This window comes from Rhopalosiphum padi, chromosome 3, assembly GCF_020882245.1.
Source record: "Rhopalosiphum padi isolate XX-2018 chromosome 3, ASM2088224v1, whole genome shotgun sequence".
NCBI classification, from domain to species: Eukaryota; Metazoa; Arthropoda; class Insecta; order Hemiptera; family Aphididae; genus Rhopalosiphum; species Rhopalosiphum padi.
In genome coordinates this window covers 38,784,675-38,806,897 of record NC_083599.1, presented here as the reverse complement: position 1 = coordinate 38,806,897, position 22,223 = coordinate 38,784,675, and the positions used below count along the sequence as shown (strand labels likewise).

General features: G+C 27.6%; 1 protein-coding gene and 2 long non-coding RNA genes across 3 annotated transcripts in view; 2 read left to right on the top strand and 1 right to left on the bottom strand.

Moving 5' to 3' along the window:
* The first annotated feature begins 2,934 nt into the window (after nucleotides 1-2,934).
* Nucleotides 2,935-4,935, top strand: LOC132927566 (uncharacterized). Its single transcript, XR_009661763.1, has 3 exons — nucleotides 2,935-3,478; nucleotides 3,574-4,027; nucleotides 4,421-4,935. It is a non-coding gene; the product is annotated as an uncharacterized LOC132927566 (long non-coding RNA).
* A 2,695-nt stretch (nucleotides 4,936-7,630) lies between these two features.
* Nucleotides 7,631-8,240, bottom strand: LOC132927721 (uncharacterized). Its single transcript, XR_009661814.1, has 2 exons — nucleotides 8,105-8,240; nucleotides 7,631-7,967 (listed from the first exon to the last, which is right to left on the bottom strand). It is a non-coding gene; the product is annotated as an uncharacterized LOC132927721 (long non-coding RNA).
* Nucleotides 8,241-16,861: 8,621 nt separating this feature from the next.
* LOC132926559 (alpha-tocopherol transfer protein) overlaps nucleotides 16,862-22,223 on the top strand; it is a 41,887-nt gene continuing 36,525 nt past the window's right edge. Inside the window, exon 1 of the mRNA XM_060990928.1 lies at nucleotides 16,862-17,023. Within this exon, the coding sequence (XP_060846911.1) occupies nucleotides 16,996-17,023 (28 nt within the window). The 5' untranslated portion in view covers nucleotides 16,862-16,995. The remainder of the gene's footprint in view (nucleotides 17,024-22,223) is intronic.

Below are 22,223 nucleotides of genomic sequence, written 5' to 3'. Positions count from 1 at the left end.
TCACTAAATAGTATGGATTTATACGGCTAATTTTGGAAATTGCACGACCCATTTTTACAAGTAATTTATAAAAAACCCCGGGGGGCTGGCATAACGTTACATCAGCCCCTACAAGTGATCACTTTTTAACCTAAATAATTTTTTTTGCCAAACATTAGCACGCTATTAGTATGTATTTGCACGACTATTGCCGCGAAGTCAGCATTTCACGACTTTCCCGGGAAAACTGTTTTTTTTTTTTAATAGTCGTTAAAATAATTCAAAGTTCATTTTTAATCATTCTACAGAGTTTTAAATATTCATGCACTTAAGTTATTGGACCATAAAAAATGTGAGAAATATCTAAAGGGCGTCTGAGTTTAAAAAGATTCTACCTATTCGTAAATAAAGTTTGTGTATATTCCAAAAATCGGTGACAGCCGTGTAAATAAAAGGGGTATTGTTGAATGAATTAAATTCGTTTAAATTTAAACGATGATAAATAAATAATATTATGATTATCGACAATGATATGGCATAAACAATAATAATAGCATTATTATTTTATTTTGTAACTTTTTCTGTTTGTTAATTTGATTTTTATTGTGAAAGTAAAACTATATAAATTAGTGAAAATAATTTTTGTGCTATAGAGTATTTATAGACAATTCTTATTTTTTAACTTGCTGATATTTGTTATTATTTTGTATTTACATATTTTCTACAAATTAAAAAAAGATTTACAAATGTATTAAATATCAAAAATACTTCTTCATACGATATACATTTACTGCGTGAGATAATACATAGAGCGAGATGGGTAAAAAAGTATATATTTTTTATCTTAAATACTCGATCATGGTTATTTGTTAATTTGTTATACATATATCATGCTTGTGTTCCATTGACAAATTTGAAATTTTTATGAAGTTGAACTGTGTATCATTCTTTTCTAAAACTAATAATATTTTGTATTTTTGTACGATAATCCTAATTTTGAATTTTACTAGGGGACCTTAGTTACGTATATTATTGACGTACCTAGAGGCGTATAGCATGGTTGATTTTTTTGAGGGGGCTATAGCCTTTTTTCCTCGAAAAATCAATGATGCTACTAGAACTTCTTGTGAATTATTTCGGCGAAGGGGCTATGTCTATAGTTAGGGTACAAACATATATAGGTACTAAAAATTTAACTAAAGAAAAATTTAAAGGAATAAAATATAAAAAGAACTAAATAAGCATATATTAAAGTTTAATATAAATAAATAAAATACCATATATCATATTATCAAATATTGTTATTTAAAAATTATTATTATTTATAGACATATATTTTATAATTGAATTAAGTGTAACAAAAACATTTAAAATAGGAAATTATTACCTATAATATCAAGTTTAAACGTCTACTTTTTTTTCGCAAATATATTAAGAACATCTTCAGAATTAATAATATTAGCTAAGTCCCTTTCAATACGAAGTAATGATAGGTTTTCAAATCTATCATTAGTCATAGAATTTCTAAGCCATGTTTTTATTCGCCGCATTACTGAAAACGATCTTTCGCATGACGCAGAACTTACTGGAATAGTAAGTGGTACTTGTAATATTTTATATAAATTTGGAAAAACTATTTTGTTAATTTCTAATACAATAGAATCTATATCGAAATTATCTTTATCAATACAATTCTTCATAATTAGCATTTCAGCTTTAAGTTGGTCCTTATCAATACATAAAGCTTTCTAAAAATAAAACCTTATATTAACATAAATAATAAATATTATAATATAACAAAAATTATTATTGCTAATGATATCGATGTGATATAATATATAAATAACTGAATAATTTAAAATTTGAATTATCAAATAAAATATTCTTTGGAAATAAAAATAAAAATAAAACAATTCTTCAGTTCTCATAGTACATGGACCATGGACGTATAAAATAGTACATTTTTACACAAGGGGCTAAGAAGAATTTTAGGAGGGCTTAACAAAATTCTGGGGGGGCTATAGCCCCCTTAGAACCCCCCCCATTCTACGCCTATGGTATCTAGTAAAATTATATTTATTATCTGATTGTTGATTTATACTTACAATAACTTCCGGAGAACCATGTGTTCGGTGACAGCTTTAAATAAAGAGTTGTCGGCACAAACAACTTCATTTATTGATTTTCCATAAACTTTCCACTAGTACCAATAGAACCTATAATTATTAGTTTACTTATTGTCTAAATGACAAAACAAAAATGTAAATCATTCTGTTTTTATAATAATCATATAATCGTTTGAAATATTCACCAATTTTATTTAATTGTAGAGTTCTTTAATTATCTATACATAATAAGGTGAAAATGCATGATATTATTATGGCTACCTACCTACCATTAAATTCAAAATTGTCAAGATTCTTTTAGAAATATCGATACAACTAAAAAAAATCGTAAATATTATAACATTTTAGAACTAAATTGGATTGTTTGAATTTATCATCTATAAATTGACAAGTATTTTAAACGATTAAAAAAATATATACAGCAACGTTAACTGTAAAACGAAAATGTATATTAAATTATATGAGTGTCGTTATTATTATTTATTATTATTATTTTTTTTTTTTTGGTAACAAATCTTTTATAATTATTTATAATATCTACAGTTTATATTCTTAAAACATGTAAATAAAATGCCTAAAATCCTGCAATCCGAAACGGAAATAATATCTCATGGGCGGCACACGATAAAATTGACGTCCGTCAACGCGACGGGAAAGAGGTAAGTATTGATTTTCGGCGGGTTAGGTCGTCGGTGGGGTGCCGCGACACCTGCACCACCGCGCTATTTCGACGTGTCAGTAAATCACCCCGTCAAGTCCTATACTGACTATACGTCGGTTTGGGGACCAGCCGATCCAATGAGCACGTGGACGGTGGAGCAAACCGTCCGTCACCCAAGCCACCCGACGCGTCTTTGTGCGCGCCCCACGGTGGCGATTGGTATCGCAAAGATCCGACCGCAATTCAGCATCCTTCATTTCTTCCCGTGTCGTGCCATCGTGTGTAAGTGTCCGATATTGCAGCCGATTGACGCTCCGTCTCCGCACGTCAGCGTTTCTTTGTTAGATTAAGTAGGCATTATTTTATTGGGCCGGTCCTCCGCCGATATCTGTAATATTTTTATTGTATGATCGAATTTTACCGCTAAACGTGCTTTCGGTGATCGGATTGTATTTGCCCGATAATACTCATCGCATCATTAGTGTATTAGAAATGCAGCTATTTCAATTCACGCGTATTTCGGGGTAGCAAACAGAATTGAACACGGGGCAAACTCTCATCGGTTGCGTGAAGTACTTTGACCGGGAAAACGTGTCGCCGCCCATATCGTGGAAGTCGTTGACAACCTCGATCTCGTCTTCGCTTCGGCCATCATGGCGTCGATAGCGTCATAGCGACACAGACGACCTCAACCCGGGCAATTAAAAAGCAGGTCAGTATATCAACGATACAACTATTTCAATGTTGTCATGTTCGATATTTATGAATATATTTTTTTAGTTATTATAAATATTTGTCAATTTATAGACGATACATATTTTACACAATTCAATCCAACTTCCCTGTTGAAGACTTCCGGGGTCCTTGAAAATTCACTAGCCGATCGATTCTACCTGCTATGGATGAAAAACGTGAATCAAGACGACTGCAGGTCCAATACACCTATGGTTCGATGAACATCATCGATCACGTATAATCTGATTGTCGGATACGCGTTAAACGGTTCCAAAATCGATTGGACGATGAAGACAATTACAAATATTGGATTAATGAAGTAGTGAATACACACTCTAACAGAACACTCGCGTGCGGAGTTACGTGTCGTTGATTTGCTACAATATCGGACACGAATATGCGATGGCGCGGCGCGGGAGGAATAAACAAACGTCAGTCCGGTCGATGCGGCACCATTCAGGGTGGCTGGCGACCGTACAGCCTATCATTACAATTGACTACTACACAGATTTTATTGGAATATTTGGTAATATATATTTGAATTACTTTATTTTTCTTATTAAATTTTTAATGATTCATTTTATTTTATTGTGCGTTATTAGTTAAGGTTTTGTTGTCTAATTATTTTATCATGACTAATAAGTAATAGCCAATAAGATAAGCCAACTCATTTAAAAATAATTAACTAGTCGTAGCCACAGTTAAGTAATACATATAGGTACAAATTATTTTAACTTAACCTATTATTTTTCAAATTAACTGGGAAAAGCTAAATTATGACAATGGATAAAAACTTTAACTAGTCAAAAAATTAACTAACTTTAAACTGTTTAATACCCTTGCTAATGTTGTTATGGTTAAATAAATATTAGAAATTTTTAGATTCCTAATGAAAATTGATTAATTAATTTATTTATAGCTATGAGTCAAATGAAAAAGAAAAACATCATCTTCCTACTATTCAGTTTTGTTTTTCAAAATGAACCATGTCAACATAATCTACAAAATATTATGTTTGATAATAAATTTAAAATAGAAGAATTACGGAGTCCATGTTATGCGATGAAATAATTTTATTCCACATCCAATGGCATAACGACAAGTACAGCAGTAAAATTTTATTTATTTATTTATTAAGTTAAAACTATTTATCAACTAAACCTACAATAAATTAATGGTCAATGATTAAATAAGTACATGCCTAATGTGGTCATACCTTTATATTTAAGTATTGAAATATGAAAAACTTTTTTTTTATTATCTATTATAAAACATTTTTCATTAACTGTGTTTAAGATAAGAATGTATTTTGGTGACATTCAATTAAATCCATTTATAAACTAATAGGACTACATTACATTTTCTCATCTTCAGTTTGTGAATATTATTAATTTACTGATTGTTGTCAAAAAAAGTCTGTAACTACAAAAAATATATGTTTATGCTAAGATAAGATAAATATTATGCTATTAATAATAAATGTAATCTCCATTTTTTTTTTTTTTACAAAATTGAAAATATAATCTGAATTATTTTTATCAATAGTTGTGTTTTTCCTAATATTTATTTTGTCTATGATTATTAACAGTACTGCAGGTAATAGTAAGTAGCTAAGGTAACTTAAAAGTAGTAAAAAAATGCATATTTTTATATACATGTATGAATATGATCAAATAACCAATTCCATTAATTTTTTTAGTTGAAAATAGGTGAGTACATAAGCTTCTAACCAAAATTTTAAAATTAATAATAAATCTGTATTGGCTTTTTTTCAATTGCGTGTACTAGCACTATTATTTATTTTCATCAATGCCAGGTATGTAATATGTTTTATGAATTGTATATTTTATTGAGAAACGAACAATTTATTTTTTCATAACTAATAACTAATAACAATCAATTATTTTATAGTCATTATTTTCATTGCTAAACGTTATATTTTACTTCATTCATATTTTTAAATAAAAGCAGTTATAAATATTAAAAAGATGGGTATATAGGTACTGGTTTGCTATAAAGTAGGTAGCGCACTGCATGTAAATAAATAAGTAAATAAAAATAGAAAAATACAGTTTATGGTGGTAAAGATTATTAAGATTATTTACATTGTGTAAGAAATGAAAATGTGCATAAAAGAAATTATGATAAATAACTTATGACTTGAGGAATTTTATAATACATTTTCAAGCTATAAATATAAAAGTTGCACATTTAATCAATTGTCAAATGTTTATTAAAATAAATTGTACACATGTATTTTAAATATTTTTATAGATGTATATGATCAATTTTTGAGAAACATTATGTTACATTTTTGAATAATTTTACCCAACAAAAATTTAATCTATCTATTAAAAAACTAAAAATTTAAAGTATATAAATAACTCAAAAAAGTTAAAATATTTTAAAAATTGTATTAAATATAGAAAATGATTATAGAAATGTGTGGTAAAAATGTCAAGTATCTCGAGCGGTTCTTCTTGTATTATAACAAAATATCATTATTAAAATTATTAAATATGTCCCATCAAAGATACAACATAAAAAATATAAAAATATAAAGGTTTAATAAAAAATAAATAATTTTGGTTTTAATAGCTAAATATTATATAATTTAATCGAATTATGTAAAAAAAAAAAGTGAATCATAATTCGATAATAATTTTAAAATAAGTATGTTTTAAACAAATTAATATTTAAAATATTTTATTATAAATTGTGAACTCAACGGTACTTGCACTATCTAGTTTTAGGATCCATAAATGGGCGGATAGGCCATTTTTGGCCTACCGGGAAATTTAAAAAAGGGGCCCCCATGAAAAAAAAAGTCTAAAAAGGGCCCTATTACCGAAATACGAAGGGAGGGCCCACCAGGAAATGCCCGGTTTCCCGATAGGCCTATCCGCCCAGGGATCCATTACCTTATTAAAAAATAAATAAATTTTCAAATATCAATTATCATAGACAATACAACTTTATTGTTTAATAACAGAATATAAATTAATATAATATTGATATTGACAAGCAAAACATTACAAAAACATTACATTACAAAAATTATCATAGATTTTTTTTATTAAGGCACTATAATAACAATAATAATAATATAAATATCATATCATGTTTGTTGAATTTATTCTACATATTAAGATATTAAGAAATTAATCATCGACCAATTAATTTTGAATATAAGCAAATATTCAAAATAATTGATTATGAATTAAGATGTATTAGCAGTTAAAAAAATTGAGTTTTTATTTATTACGAATAGATTAAATCTATACATGGTGAATCAATTAATTATTTAAAATTAATTAGAATCATATTTTGAAAAAATTCATGTTATGGTTCTGCATGCAAAATTAACTAAATTCAAAATAATTTAATATGAACATTTAGTGTTACTGCACAATTTTTATAAATCTTCATCAAAAATTCTAACTCGATTAATTTAGATTCAAAGAAATATTTAATGCTATATGAAAAACATATATAATATAAAATTAAAAATAAATTAATTAAATAAAAAGTAATTTTAACTTCAATCTACACAATTTTTATAGTTTTTTTGTTATATCTTTTCATTGATTTTAAGATTCTATAATAGCTAGTTATAATGTTATTTAATAAAAAGCAATTATAATTTAAACTTCAATTGAAAAAATATTAAGTATATAATAATTTAATACAACTTTACATTTTGTTTAAATCCAATGATTAATCCTCCTGATAAGAAATAATAAGTATGACAAATAATAAATTATTGAGTACATAATATTATGAAAAAATATTTTTTTTTCAAATCTATATAATTTAAATTAAATTGCTATAACATATTTAATTACTTTTATGAACGATTGAAATAAATCAGTATTTTTATTTTAACTCTACCACCAATATTTTGTAAGATGTCTTCTAGTTTTATTAGTATATATTTTCATGTGTAAATGCAATGAAAATAGACATGGCAAATCTTTCAAGTTTTTCATATTGATTTTTAAACATTTAAAAAAATATCAATCCTGGTAATATTTTCACTTTTTTTGTGACACAAAAATTTATATTGTTTACTAGTATCAAGTATCATTGAAAGATTGGGCGGCAAGGGAAATCATTAACTTCATAAAAATAATGTACAGAAGTAATATATTTTGTTATAATTTTTTCTTCCAATAATAGATATTTTTTATTTAATTCACTCACTTTGGCATTGGATTTTAGTAATTTAAGTATGTATTAATAGCTTGAGTGTATGCTGCACTTGAAACCCTATTCAAATAGTCAAATCAAAGATCAATATTTGTACTCATGCCCAAAGATATGCTAATGGCATTCAATACACTTTACTGGTTGAATGATGGTGAATTCTAATCGGTTACTCCTTTCAAAATACTTCATAAAATAATAAATTGCTTCATCCAAATGTATCAAGGGAAGTAGCTAATTCAAATTATTCTTGGTTGATTCTAAACAAAAATTAACATCAAGTTATTAACAATATAAAATAATATCTAAGTGCTGTACTTAAAATTCGATAAGATGATTAAATGGCACCTATTTATAACAATATTATAGATTTATAAAATTACTACAAAAAACCTACAAAGGTCCAAATGCTTGAAACAGTGATAAAATCAGTTGTGTACTGTATTTGTAGTAGATACTCTTGTACCTGTCCGTTGTTGTCGTCTGTCGATGATTTATATTTTTTGTTTAGGTATTAGTTAATTTTTTTAATTTTTGTCTATAGCACGTTATCATGACTCGTATCAGCACGGGTATAACAACAACGACAAAATATGATAATAAGGTTATGATAAGTTCTGGCGGAATTTAAATTTCGCGTTCAGACGGACACAACTTTGAGCTAATTAAAAAAAAAAAAAAAAAATTCAACAAGCAATAATGAAGTATGATAAAGTTATCGTCGTGGTATTTCAGTATTTGTATAATTAATACACAAATAATAAGCAAACATGTTACATGATTAATAAATATTATAGCAGATGTATACTTACCGCTAAGCTGCTTAGGAGTAATACAAGTACACGGTACACGAAAAAACAATTTCTCATCTTGGCAATAAAATAATCTCATCTAACTTCTAAATAGGTAAGTAAGATTATTTACAAATTCTATTGGGCTGGCCGAGGCTGTGGACACAGAATAATATAACATATAGGTAGGTACAAAAAATGTACAATACGTAGGAAGTGTTAAAAATAGTAACTATATAAAAAAAATATGTACCTAATATAAATAATATAATCTACCTTATAGACAAATTTATAATTGTAAATTTAGGGCATGGATTTAAATGCCCTAAGAACTGACATAAAATGCTTTTAAAAAATAGCAGAAAATGCATTGCAACTGAAATAATGTAGGTACACAATGAACCAATTTTAATTTTTTTATTTTTACAAAAAAATGTAATGGATGAGTTATTCATTTTAAGTAATTAAGTTGAATTAAGTTTATGTTAAACTATTTTACAGATATTTACGAATTTTGAGTAATGCGCATTGAATGATATAATCATACAATTTATTGATCGACAAATGACAAATTTTTGGAACAAAAATACTCGAGCTAACATTTTAAATTACCAATTAAATTTTATCTAAAAATTTATATGATGTATAAATATGCATTTAAAATTAATAAAATTACTTAAAAATTACAAAAAATGCAGAATAAATCTTTAAGTTTTCAATTATCTAATGAAAAGCATTGCCTGAGACTTTTCAAAAAATAATGCATTTTTCATTCAAATCTGGGTTGGCTCTATATTGATAAAATGATAACTGATATGGTTATGTAAATTATTATATTTTAAAATGTTTATAACCGGCCTACAAATTTAAATATTGTAAAAACCAATATGTATCTATAATTACAGAACATTTTCATAACTTTAAGTTTAATAATAGGTATATTCTCTATAATATTAAAGCTAACTGAAACTCAATGTATGATCATCTTAACGCAAATTTGCTATACCTATAAATAATAACAATATTAATAATTCAAATCTGACGATACGACTACCTATTAATTGTTGTCAAGAAAAACAATAATTATACGTTAGGTACTAATTAATAGTCCAGTATTATGCGTAGATACGTGTATAATAAACCATGTGTCTACAAACTATAATAAACGTATATAATAGTAAATAGTTAAATAATTAGTATTGGCATTAGGCTAGTATAGGTATAACCAGTAACCACGCGTATACCTATGTCAAGTAAACTTTCGTAATATAGCCTTTGAGTAATATATATTATATGTATTTATATAATTTATTTATCTATATACATATTATACAAATAGTTATATACTTATATTATATATTCGATATATAATAAAATTTATTATAGTTAGATACTTATACTTTCAAGGGCGCTCGCAGGGGGTGGCTGGGGAGGCATGCTCCCCCGCTATTTTAGTTAATAATTAAATATTAATTGTTTTATTACATAAAACATTATTGTTTTCTTGCATGGCTTAAGTAATTATATTTTTGACTTTGCCCCCCCCATTTGGTTTATATTTCTGTGGGTGCCCTTGTATATACTTTATATAGGTACATGGTATTGATATATAATATTATACATACTATTGTTAACTATTGATTTGATAAATACCAGTTTACTTCCAAGGTGTTTACAAGCGTTCGCTATGTAAAGGCAGGTAGGTACATCCAATTATTAGTCGCACTACTCACTTTTATTCTATTTCAGATGGTTTTTCGTACGTATATACATCATACGTGTAAGTATATATGTATTTATTTTATAACCATAAAAGTGCGTCATTCTCTTCATCACATAATCTCTCCCACTGCCTGTGATGTTAACACATCGTGACTTACTGGACTTACCATTATTATATTGCACAACATAAAAATAATAATATTACGATGTACCTATCGTGTGATTCATGTTGTATATAATGCTGTATCATGATAACAATAATTATAAAATTGATTCAAGGTCACGTTCAGCGGAGTCGGATTTGTGGTTTAATATGAATATAAATGGTCATATCCGGAAAGTCAAAGTGATCAAAATTATGTAACATTCCCAATTTCTGGTTTCTCGTAAAAGTTTTGTCAGATATAATAACATATTCTTGCGATGACTGATGAGCATCTTTTAATCGTAGAATTTATGCAGCTGGGTGTTTGAGTGTAAACTTAATGATACTGCTGAAATATAAGTAGGTACTACTGGCACCAGGGACCTACTATTTATCTACCATAACAATATAAACGAATTTAATATAACTGCTGTATATTAGATATGATAAACATGACATAAATAATTAACTTGGTAAATCAACGTCTTTATCACATCAAATTATCTTATAGTCTACTTAGTACCTATATTAGTATTAAATAGTTCTAAGTTCTATTATACGTAAATATTTTAAATTGATGAAAATATTACCTAATTATGCCTTTGAAGTTCTTTATATTGAATTCATAATTATTATACGTACCTAATTAATATGGTACTGGTTTGAAAATCCAATTGAATAAAAAACGTGTGATGTGTATTACGTTTAATTTCAAAATATGTAGGATGTACCGTTCAAATATACAATGCATGTGAAAACGTTTAACACGATAATATTTAGAATACGAATATAATATTATGTAATATTTGAGTAAATTACTCAACATGTGCCAAAAATAAATAAATACAAAACATATACCCACAAAAATTCGTGTTTTCAAAAGTGGGCCTCACACTTATACTTAAGAAACATAGTATATCCGAACAGTAAAACAATATGTAACTAACGCCTTATTATATAAGAACTACAGGTTGTATATACCTACATTGGTTGATTTTAATTTGCATAGGTAATACACTTATGACTTATACTCGTGCGTATTTGTGTTTTCTAAAACATTATTTCCTACAGGTTCTTAACCAGTTATAGGTAGGCTATTCTAAATATTTAAATAAAATTACTTAGTAATCAATTCAACTTAACATCGTGTAAGTCATTAAACTTTATTTCTAAAATCAAAACTTTTCTCTTCAAATTAAATGCATTTTTGAATTTTGTGCGTATACTACGTAGTATGGCCTAAAATACAATAGACATGTAATCAAATTAAAATTAAATACCTAAAGAATAAAACACGAATATCAATAAGTTACGGGGTAGCAGTTTAGTATTTTAAGTTTAACCATAAAGAGGTATAAACATATAAAATATGCAATCACGTCCTTTAAGTAGGTAAAATAATAAATAAACTTTGAACATTTCGATTCCGGTGTTAAGAAATAAGGCCGTATTCACCATTTCATAAATATCGTTAATACGGTAACTATATATAGTCATCACGGGATAGACCAAGCGTGAATACCTAAACTTACTAATAAACTATATAATAAAAAATAAAATTTAAAGTCGGGAAACTTACTTCGACTACGTATAGTATTGTTTTAGTACCTCATCATTGAGTATAGAAGATCACTATACTAAATATTTAAATATTTAAAGGAAGAACAGCTATAAATGGCGTGTGTGTGGGTGGGGGAGGTTGATCATCCTCTAGAAATGTACTTATAATTTAAGTCATTTAAGGTCAAGAAGCATATTTTTTCTATAAACTAAATAGATATTCATTTTAAGAGGGCGTCACACTTGCATGTGTTGTCTCCGTCTTACTACGAGTACGTAACAGCAAATGTACGCTCAGCAGATCACGTTTAGCTCCATCAGTTTAAAAATTAGAGTGAATCGACCTATTATGAAACTCGATGGTAAGAAAATTATCTGTGTTTGTATGTTGGTTTTTTACGATAGTTAAATTTTTTAGCAAGTTATGCGTATATAACATAGCGTAAATTAAAAATGCTCATAACTCACTTAAAAACTTAATAATCGTAAAAAAACCAACATACAAACACAGATAATGTTCTTACCATTAAGTTTCATAATAGGTGGATTCACTCTAATTTTTAAAGTGATGGAGCTAAACGTGATCTGCTGAGCGTAAATTTGCTATGTTACGTACTTGTAAGACGGAGACAACACATGCGGGTGTTGCGGCCTCTTAAAGCCACAGATTAACTGTTTCATCAAGATACCCTAGAAAACATTTATAGTTGTGCTCCACTATGTGTTAAATGTGAATTTAAATAAATCGTTCTAAAAGAAAAATAATTCTAATCGTAAACAGTGTGACGGCTTCTATTTCAAAGTATATTTTATAATATTATTATATTTACATAACTATAAAAAAATTATTTTCTCTTAAAAATAGGTAGGTTACTCAATCTAATATTTTATTATAAATTACCATATTATACGTATAATATGTAATATTGTATATTATTGTTATTAATAACATAGAATATGTCAATTATTAATAAGTTCGTGATATAAATAAATTAAAGTTAATGGTGTAAATATTTTGAAATATTTGAAAATAATAATATTTGTAACAATGAAAAGTTTCAAGCTTCTACAATTAATATTTTTTGAATTTCAATAAAATAATTTTTTTTCATATTATTTATTACGAGTATATTATATTCAATTATATACATTATAATTTGATTTGCAAATACATAAAAAAATTAATGTGACTTCACACTATTTTTTTTTATTGAGAGGACGCTATACCCGCATGTGTTGTCTCTGTCTTATACACGCGTAACATAGCTAAAAACTGTTTTGCGCGGGACAACTTTACTCCCTCGATATTTTAATCAAAACAACCAAAATTATAAATCCCATTGGGAAGAACTTTACCTGTGACGTAGCGTTTTAATTGTTTTGATAACATGAATGCAATTAAAGTTATCGGTTTGAGAACTTTAGGTTTTTTTCATTTAATTATTAAAAACTATTGGTTACCACTATCAAAAAAATTATAACGCTACAACACAGGTAAAGTTCTTCTCAATGCGATTTAAAATTTTCGTAATTTTGATATAAATATCAAGGGAGTAAAGTTGTCCCGCGCAAAACAGTTTTTAACTATGTTAATAAGACAGATACAACACATGCGGGTATATCGTCCTCTTAAGTATAAAAACTCTATGAGAAACATATTGTATTAAATTTATTCGTTTCTTGAATTTAAAGAAAAATTAATATCAACAATATAAATTATAAATTTTATTACTCGAAAAAAGGCGAAAGTTTCAAATGACTATATTACTCAAAAATGAGAGTCTAAATATTTTTACAATTATATAAAAATGTATAAAAAAAAAAAATACTATGATATAAATATTATTTAAATATTTCAAGTTCTATAGTTCATAATTTTTGATTTACAATAACAACAAAAAAAAACAAAATTAAATTTGTCACAAACTGATGTTGCATATATTTTCCAAAATTTATTTTTAGTTTTTCCAGATTTATTTTAAGTGTTGGGATTTTTACTTTAGGCCTCATAAAGTATTAACTAGATCTAATTCTCTACCAGATACCACTCACAAAATTCAATAATTTTTCTTGTTCCTAAACGTTTAGACAGAAAAAAAATTAAATGAAAAAAATATATATAAATATATAATCCTAAATCATAATAAAATAAATAATATATTACTTAGTTTAAAATCTAAAATTTAAAAAAGGAAAAAAGTCGACATAATAAAAATATATTATATTTGCTAAAATTTTTTTGAAAAGTATTCTTTATAAGACTATAGTGTGTAATGTGTATACAGTATACACATAAAGTAATGACCATTTAATTTTTGCACGTACATTTAATTTAAAAATGCCAAAAGAAACAAGTAATTCGTTCATTTGAACTATTTGAAGGATAATTGTAAAATAAGAAAAAGAATAACGTGAACTAATAATAAAATACCGGTACCTACATAATAATATAGTATATACCAATATACCTATATATGTCCACTAGTCGTCATGTACTCATGTGTACATCGACTGACTCGATTGACCAGTATAATATGAGCCGTTCGATCTACATCTGATTGCAACTCGAAAAATGAGAAAATTATTGTAATTTTTTCCGATATTATGATTATGATAAAATTAGGTAGGTACTAGATAGTATAAGAACATATAATTTAAAACGCACAATATGACTGGACGACTCTTAAAATTTATTTTTGGATATTCTCGAGGTAGACTGCAAGATTAGTAGGTAGTTATTAGGGTGATAAATTAATTTTGCATCCACAGAATTGATTTTCTTCGGGCACCTCTTCTTCCACTTCCCTGTATGATATATTATGTACTTTACACGGGACACAGGTAACTACTTTTTTGTTTTGTTTTTATCTAGAGTGGTAGAGAACGTACTATATTGTCAACAAGTGAAAACTACCTATGACTATACATTTACAGCGTGCAACAGGTGTATTATTTATATTTATAAAACAGGCGAGTGCATCAATGGCGTCATTAGGAATATGTGCAGAGATGCATTGGCGAGCATTTACAGTGCATTCTTTAAACACTTATATCTATAGCTTATAATATAATATTAAATTGCATACAAATACGTGGGTACCTATCGTTAATTTATGACGAATTAACGACCAGTCATGGCATCAGAAAATTATATATTTGTACCTCAATATCTCACGGAATAACGTGAAATCACGCCACTGCATAGTGGCTATAAAAATTCATTGTCCTGCATCTATACATGCATCGAGTTCGACCCTTCCACCCCGGTGCGGACGTCATCGTGCACATGCTCATAAGTCATAATAATATATACATCGTTATTATACACGAGTGCCAAGTGGTGACACGGCGCGGTGTGATGTATAATCGCGGTATAATATGTATTATATACCTATACCGAGAGCTCGGTATAAACATATAATACAGCGGCTGCGGTGCAGTACACGCGTCATTACGAACAGGAAATAACTGACACGAAACACGCATATTATACGACTTCCATTATCATATAATTATATACATATATGTGTTATTATGCGGTGTATGATATGTATATAATAGGTACACGAGTACACGTCCATTAATATTTATAGTATATAATGTTACTATCGACATTATCGCGTATATATTATATATATAGGTACTAGGTAGGTATACCTATAAAAATAGTCAAATCGTATAGCCGCCGCCGCGCTTATATTTAATAATATAATAAACGATATTCGCAGTCATAGCCGCGTCACTTATATACACATATACCTATATACGTATACCTATATCATTATATACACGTGTCAACGCGCGACCAGAGACCTGTGGAACTCGACTGCAGCGCGCATATTATTATTATATGTTGTATGATAATATTAATAGTACAATTACCTAATAAAGATAGTAATTATATTAGGTATACGATCGTTTTTTCAATTTAAGGTGTAAATATATATATCTATATTGTCTTGGCGGTTTTTTTTTTATGCATTTCTCATTATTATTTTTTCAGTCGTCATTCGACCTTCCCTTTCGCTTTCCCTATATATATACCGTCACATCGTACAATGTAGTTCGACTGTGATATTTAATAATTTATTCATTATTGTGTCATCACCGTCGGACGGATAATATTATTAAAATATATTCTATATTATATCACTAAAATAAAATCGTCACTCTTCAGTTCCGACAAAATGGATATAATTTAAACGTAGTGCCTACATCGCTGTACAGTAATATAATATTACAATTATTATGTAGGCACCGCAAGTATTCTACGCATCATGGACGTGAAACTCTATGATGGTTGCTGGTATGATGCGAAACGATTGATACCAGAGAGTGTGTTGGACGTTAAGTAACAACCTCCGGTCACTCGTTATTATACAAAAGATTTAATATGTTACATATTATTATGATTCATATGTTATGCAAACTATGATGTATACACGCCATACACTCATACGGTTCTATTATTTATATTTGATATTATTATTAAGATCGCAGAAAGCGGAAAACGTGTGAGCGCTCCTCCCCCCACCAGGTGATATTAAATAAGTACTAAATTAAAACGCGTCCTTAAAAAAAAAAAATCCTGGCTACGCGCCTGCACTCCGAAACAAAATTAATACAGAGCGCGAGATCGCGGACGATAAAAATTCTAAAAATTTTTCAAACTATTTAGCGAGCCCGCGAGGCGTATAGATTAATAGATGTTGATTTTGGGCGCTGAGGAGGTAATGTGTGTGTGGGGGGGAGAAGCTAGAAATACCCCTCCCCGCACGTCTTCACAAGCGAGCAACGTCGAGATGCGTCGTCGCGTGCAGCGTTTACTCACTATTTTTTTTTTGTCTGTTGTTTCATTCCCTCTCGTCGTCGTTTGCGTCATTCCTCTCTTTCGTTCTGTCGCGGCGGCGGCGGCAACGCGCGGCGCGAAAACGCGCGCGCCCACCCGCGGTCGAGCGCGCAAAACGCTACGCACACGCGAACAGATACGCGAGGCATACGCGCACCGCCTGGACGCACCGCACGTCTTCGCTCTCCGACCGAGTGGCCCGCAAACACGTGCAGCGCGCGATGATTTCACTGGAAAAGATACCGCCGGGTAAGTACCTACACACCACTGCACGCGTATATTATTATCGTAATATATTAATTATTAAGCGCCGTTTGTAATACGCCCAACGGGCCGTTGTCAGAGAATATCTATATATATCATAGTATTATCATAGGTAGTGTGTTTGTGGGAAATTTCCGTTTTAGAAATTTCAAAAACGGAAATACCGCCGTTACGAGACAACCTTTTAATGATTATTTTATGTTTTTATAAGTTTCATCGATATTTACGATTGATTAAAGGATATACCTATACGGTCGATTTCAAAAGATTAAAATATATAGATTTATAATATGAGAGACACTATATAATAGGCACTTAATATATAATATTAAATTATTTATAAGATTTATTTAAGATTAATAATAAATTCATCAAATTAATGAAATTGGTATATTTCTGAAATTAATTTTAAAATATTTCAAGTACCAATGGTCTAATATAAGGCTGTAGTTAAAATAAAGAATTAAATGATATATACATTCCGGAAATGTCTAGAGCTTTTTGAAGCTTAATATTTTTGTGTAAAAGCCATCATTAATTAGTTATCACGCTCAAATATTGTCAATAATTGCAATACTATTAAGTAGGAATATCCGTATATAATGCCTGTATAATATGATTATATATATATTATACTAAGCTACTATATAAAATATACATTTTACGTATATACAATGATTTATTACATCTACAGTGTATTAAAAAAATATTAGGTTCCCGGTTTTTAGCTGTATATATGAAATACGTCAGTCAATTCTTGTCATAACAAATCTCAAAGGGTATAGAAAAAATTTAAATAATTCAAAACTCATTTCTATTATACTTAAAATACTAATATTGATATACACGCCTATGAATTACAATATTTAAAAAATTATTTTTTTTTTTTAAACATCCGTCATTAATGTTTATTTTTTATTGCTTTTTTTCAATGATGTTTTCCAAATTGTATAATACAGAAAAAGCGTTATCTTCTATCATATATTTGTAGTAATCTCAAACGAACTTTATCTAAAATTTTAAGGACGTATTTTAATTTACCTAGGATTATTATTTTCCATTTCATTTTACCGGATATACTGAACAATTTTTTTTTATCGTAATACAAATGTTATTTGTATTGGCACCTATTTGTGATAAAAACGAAAATTTGTTTTTTCTACAAAAAATGATAAATTTTATATCGAGTTATTAAGAGTACCTAAAATGCTATTGAGCTTGAGTGTAATGGTAGTTCCAAGTGGATTAGTAGTTCAAAATTACTAATAATTCGAGATAGTGACGTTCGGCATAAGAAGTATCTACTTAATATAATCTATATGTACCCATACTGGTCCGGATAAAATCATTCATAGTGGGTACTTGGGCGGGCGTTATTAGGAGTTGGGCGCCGGTAAATTTCTAAGAACTGTATGTTTGAAAAATGAAAACAATTTCAGCAATAAAACGTGAAAAGAATCAAAGGAACTAATTTATAGGTACCTACTGCACAATTTATGTAAATATATGTTTTACTACGCTGTAATTTTTTTTTTTATTATTATTCATGGGCTCGAATCTTATTAACTATCGTATATATATAGTGTTTACATTCTTTATACTGTATATCTAATACCAGATACTTACTTAGTAAGTACGGGTATAGGTTCTGCAGCGGTGTTTTTTCGTAGATCCTGGATGTGACTAATGATTAATCCAGCTCTAAATAAAAAATAATAATATATGTATCGACTGCATGTGAGTATAGGCATAAAAGCTTTGTGGTAGATACCTAATTTCTGGCTTTATTATAAATTTCTAGCGCGCTGTATGCGCACTATAGTGAACTGAAATTGAACAGTATAAAAACAATAATGTTGTTGTTGACTTATATTTATTATTATATATTATTCTTTTGATTTTCAATTTTTAAAATTCTTATTCCACAGACAATATTGTCAAAACATTAATTTTAGTGTGTGACATCAGTAACATCTTGCTTTGGGCAATAGGGTAACATATTTAGAATCAAAATGCCTTATGAGGCCTTTAAGGCTTTAAACTAAACATAATATGTTATAGTTTACATTATTATACAGTTTAAGGGGTAGTAATTATTGCTTTCTCTGTCGCTGTCGGTCCCTATATACAACGAATTTACGTGATATATACATATAATTATATAAACATCATTAATTGATTATGTTGAAAAATATTATAAATATAAAACATGTATGCAGTTAGTACATAATATATATATATAATTATATGATACGGTACTACAGCTACTTCGGTGATTTCAATATATTTTTATTATATAGGTATATGCATTATAATTTTTGACTGGAAACGCTGAATTAATTATCTCGTGAAATACGATGACTGATTTCTAGTATATTTTTTGTTTTAATATAAATTTGACGTGTCAAATTGAATTATATGATTCATGTAGCCCGATAATATTCAACTATTATCGCTTAAAAAATTGAAGTATATTTCTACATTTTGAGCTTAGGAGGCTTGTATTACCTTATTCGATTTGTTTGTTTTGTATGACTTAAAACTATTTCTGATAACAATAAATAACTATAAACTAATATTTTATATAATTTATAAGTATACTATAAATAATAACTGCTTAATATTATATATTATTATTATTATATTGCTACAAAATCAAAGTACATATGAATACAATATGAACATTATTATTCTAACTAGCAGCAGCTATTATTAAAACATAAGTAGATATTATGCACAGACGCGTAGTGCGTATAATATAATATTATTTATTTATTGTGCCGCTCAAATCGTACCTATGTGTCATGTCTGTTTATTTCTATAATAGGTATGCAACTATAATTGTCTATAATATTCAAAAACAATAGCATATATTTTTAGCACCTATCGCATTAATCAAGGGCAATTTCTATAAAAATTGATTGTTAAATAGGTATACATTAACAAACGCTGAACTACCTATATCAATGTTATATTATTATAACCTGCAACTTGTGGTATTTTTATATAATGTCAAACAGTGTTATACCTAAGCCTAAAAATTCATTAAGATACCTAAGCACAAAAATCTAACTTATGTGTTGTTAATTGGAAATGTATATGATTCAATAAAAATTTAAACTAATTTTATTAGTAGTATTGATTATTCTATATTGCGTTTTAAAATAGGCAACAGCTTTTTTTTTTGTCAAGGACAAAAAGTGAGAAGTTTCAGTATCTATTAACATAATGTACATAACACATTACTTAAAAAAAAATATCACTATATATTATGTCAATAGTATTTTGATTTAGTTTATACTTCACATTTACATTTGTCATTTGTGTGATATAAAATTATGTTACCGTCAATAATGTGAGTTTCCACAATCAGTTACGATAAGCCATAAGCCCACAAGTATCTATGTTTGGTATACATAATATAGAATACTATGTCTGTGTCTGTGTCCAGTATCAAAAGTGTCATATTATAATGATTAACATATTTTGATAATAAATAGTACACAAATAATATTATAAAATATCTTGTACGATTTGTACTATATAAAAATAATGTTTTTATATCATCTATTTGGTATTTATTAGAATACATTTTGTGATTCGCGTTAATTAGAAATTAATGTTGTTCTATATAAAATATACTTAAATACGTAAATCGGGACAGGGACATTATGTTGAACTATAAAATAATATTAGATACTTAGACGAATAAGAAAAATATTGTTGATAATAGGAAATATAATGGTTTATAAAATTAGTTTTTGATATGTAGGTACTTATGTTACGTTAAAACCAATTTAATTTATTTTTAAATTGACTGTTCACATTTCAACCCGCTTATAGTAAAAAAAATATATAGCATTACTGAAAATGATATAGGTAAGTATACTTAATACATTTTATTGGCGTATACATTACAGTAAAATTAATGGTTATTATTAATCATTTGTAGGTAATAATAATAGGTATTATATATTTTCACGAAAAATATACTACATCAAAAATTATATTTACTGAGCTAACAGGAAGCATTCAAAAATACAATACTTAATGCAGGGAAATATGATCCTAACTATTCTTTAGATCACTATTAATTACTGCTGATAGTATATTGAAACACAAGTTATGATACTAATGTTACACTACAAATCGTGGTTGAATATAATATATAAACCAACGTGTATTTTAGCCTTTAGGAGTTTAGGACTATAACTGAACCGGAATACAAAATTTAAGTGAATGACTGAATGACTATAGTTAGTAGATAGTTACCTACCATTCATTTATTTGAAAACGAAATGAACCTTAAGAGGACGCTACACCCGCATATTATGTTGTCACCATATTATTACATACCCATAACATGGCATTGTGTGTTCTAAATAATCCATTCAACTCTGTTATAGTATTAAAGTGAATTGACTTATTATCATATTTAAACGTAAGAATATTATCTCGTGTGGCTATTTTTTTTTATATTTTAATTAAAAGAGTTATAAGCATTTTAAAGCCAACAAACAATTTACAATTTTGTAATTCTCGTACAACTTTAACATATAATAATATATAGATATACTTACGCGACTCACTTGATAATATTCTTACTTTTAAATTTAATAATCGGTCAATTTACACGAATATTAAACGTAATAGAATTTAAATGGATTATTCAGAACGTATAATTTACAATGTTTGCGTTTAATACATGAAAACGCATTCCAGTGTATCATCCTAATGGTATTTCAATATTTGACATCAATTTAAACTATAGGTTGTTATAATTTATTTTATATTCTAATATTATTAATATAATAATATAATAATATAATAATATAATATTACTAATCCAAGATTTTAGAATTATAAATTGAATATAACATAATATCATATAATATTAAATCACTGATTTGAAATCAGAATGCCTTGATGATATTTTAATTTTAGGTATACCTAGGTGGCTAGGTAATAAATAATAATATAATTTTGTTTATAAAATTTAAAAAAAAGTCCAAATTCTTTTTAAATTCTTACAAATATAAAATATTATACTTCGTAGATTATAAAGAATAGCCTATTTATATTTTCGGTAATATTGAATTTTAAGTAATGATAAATAAAATAATTAAAATAAATTTTATTTCAAACAATGTTGTTGTATATTATTTGTTTTTTCGTAGTGTTTTCC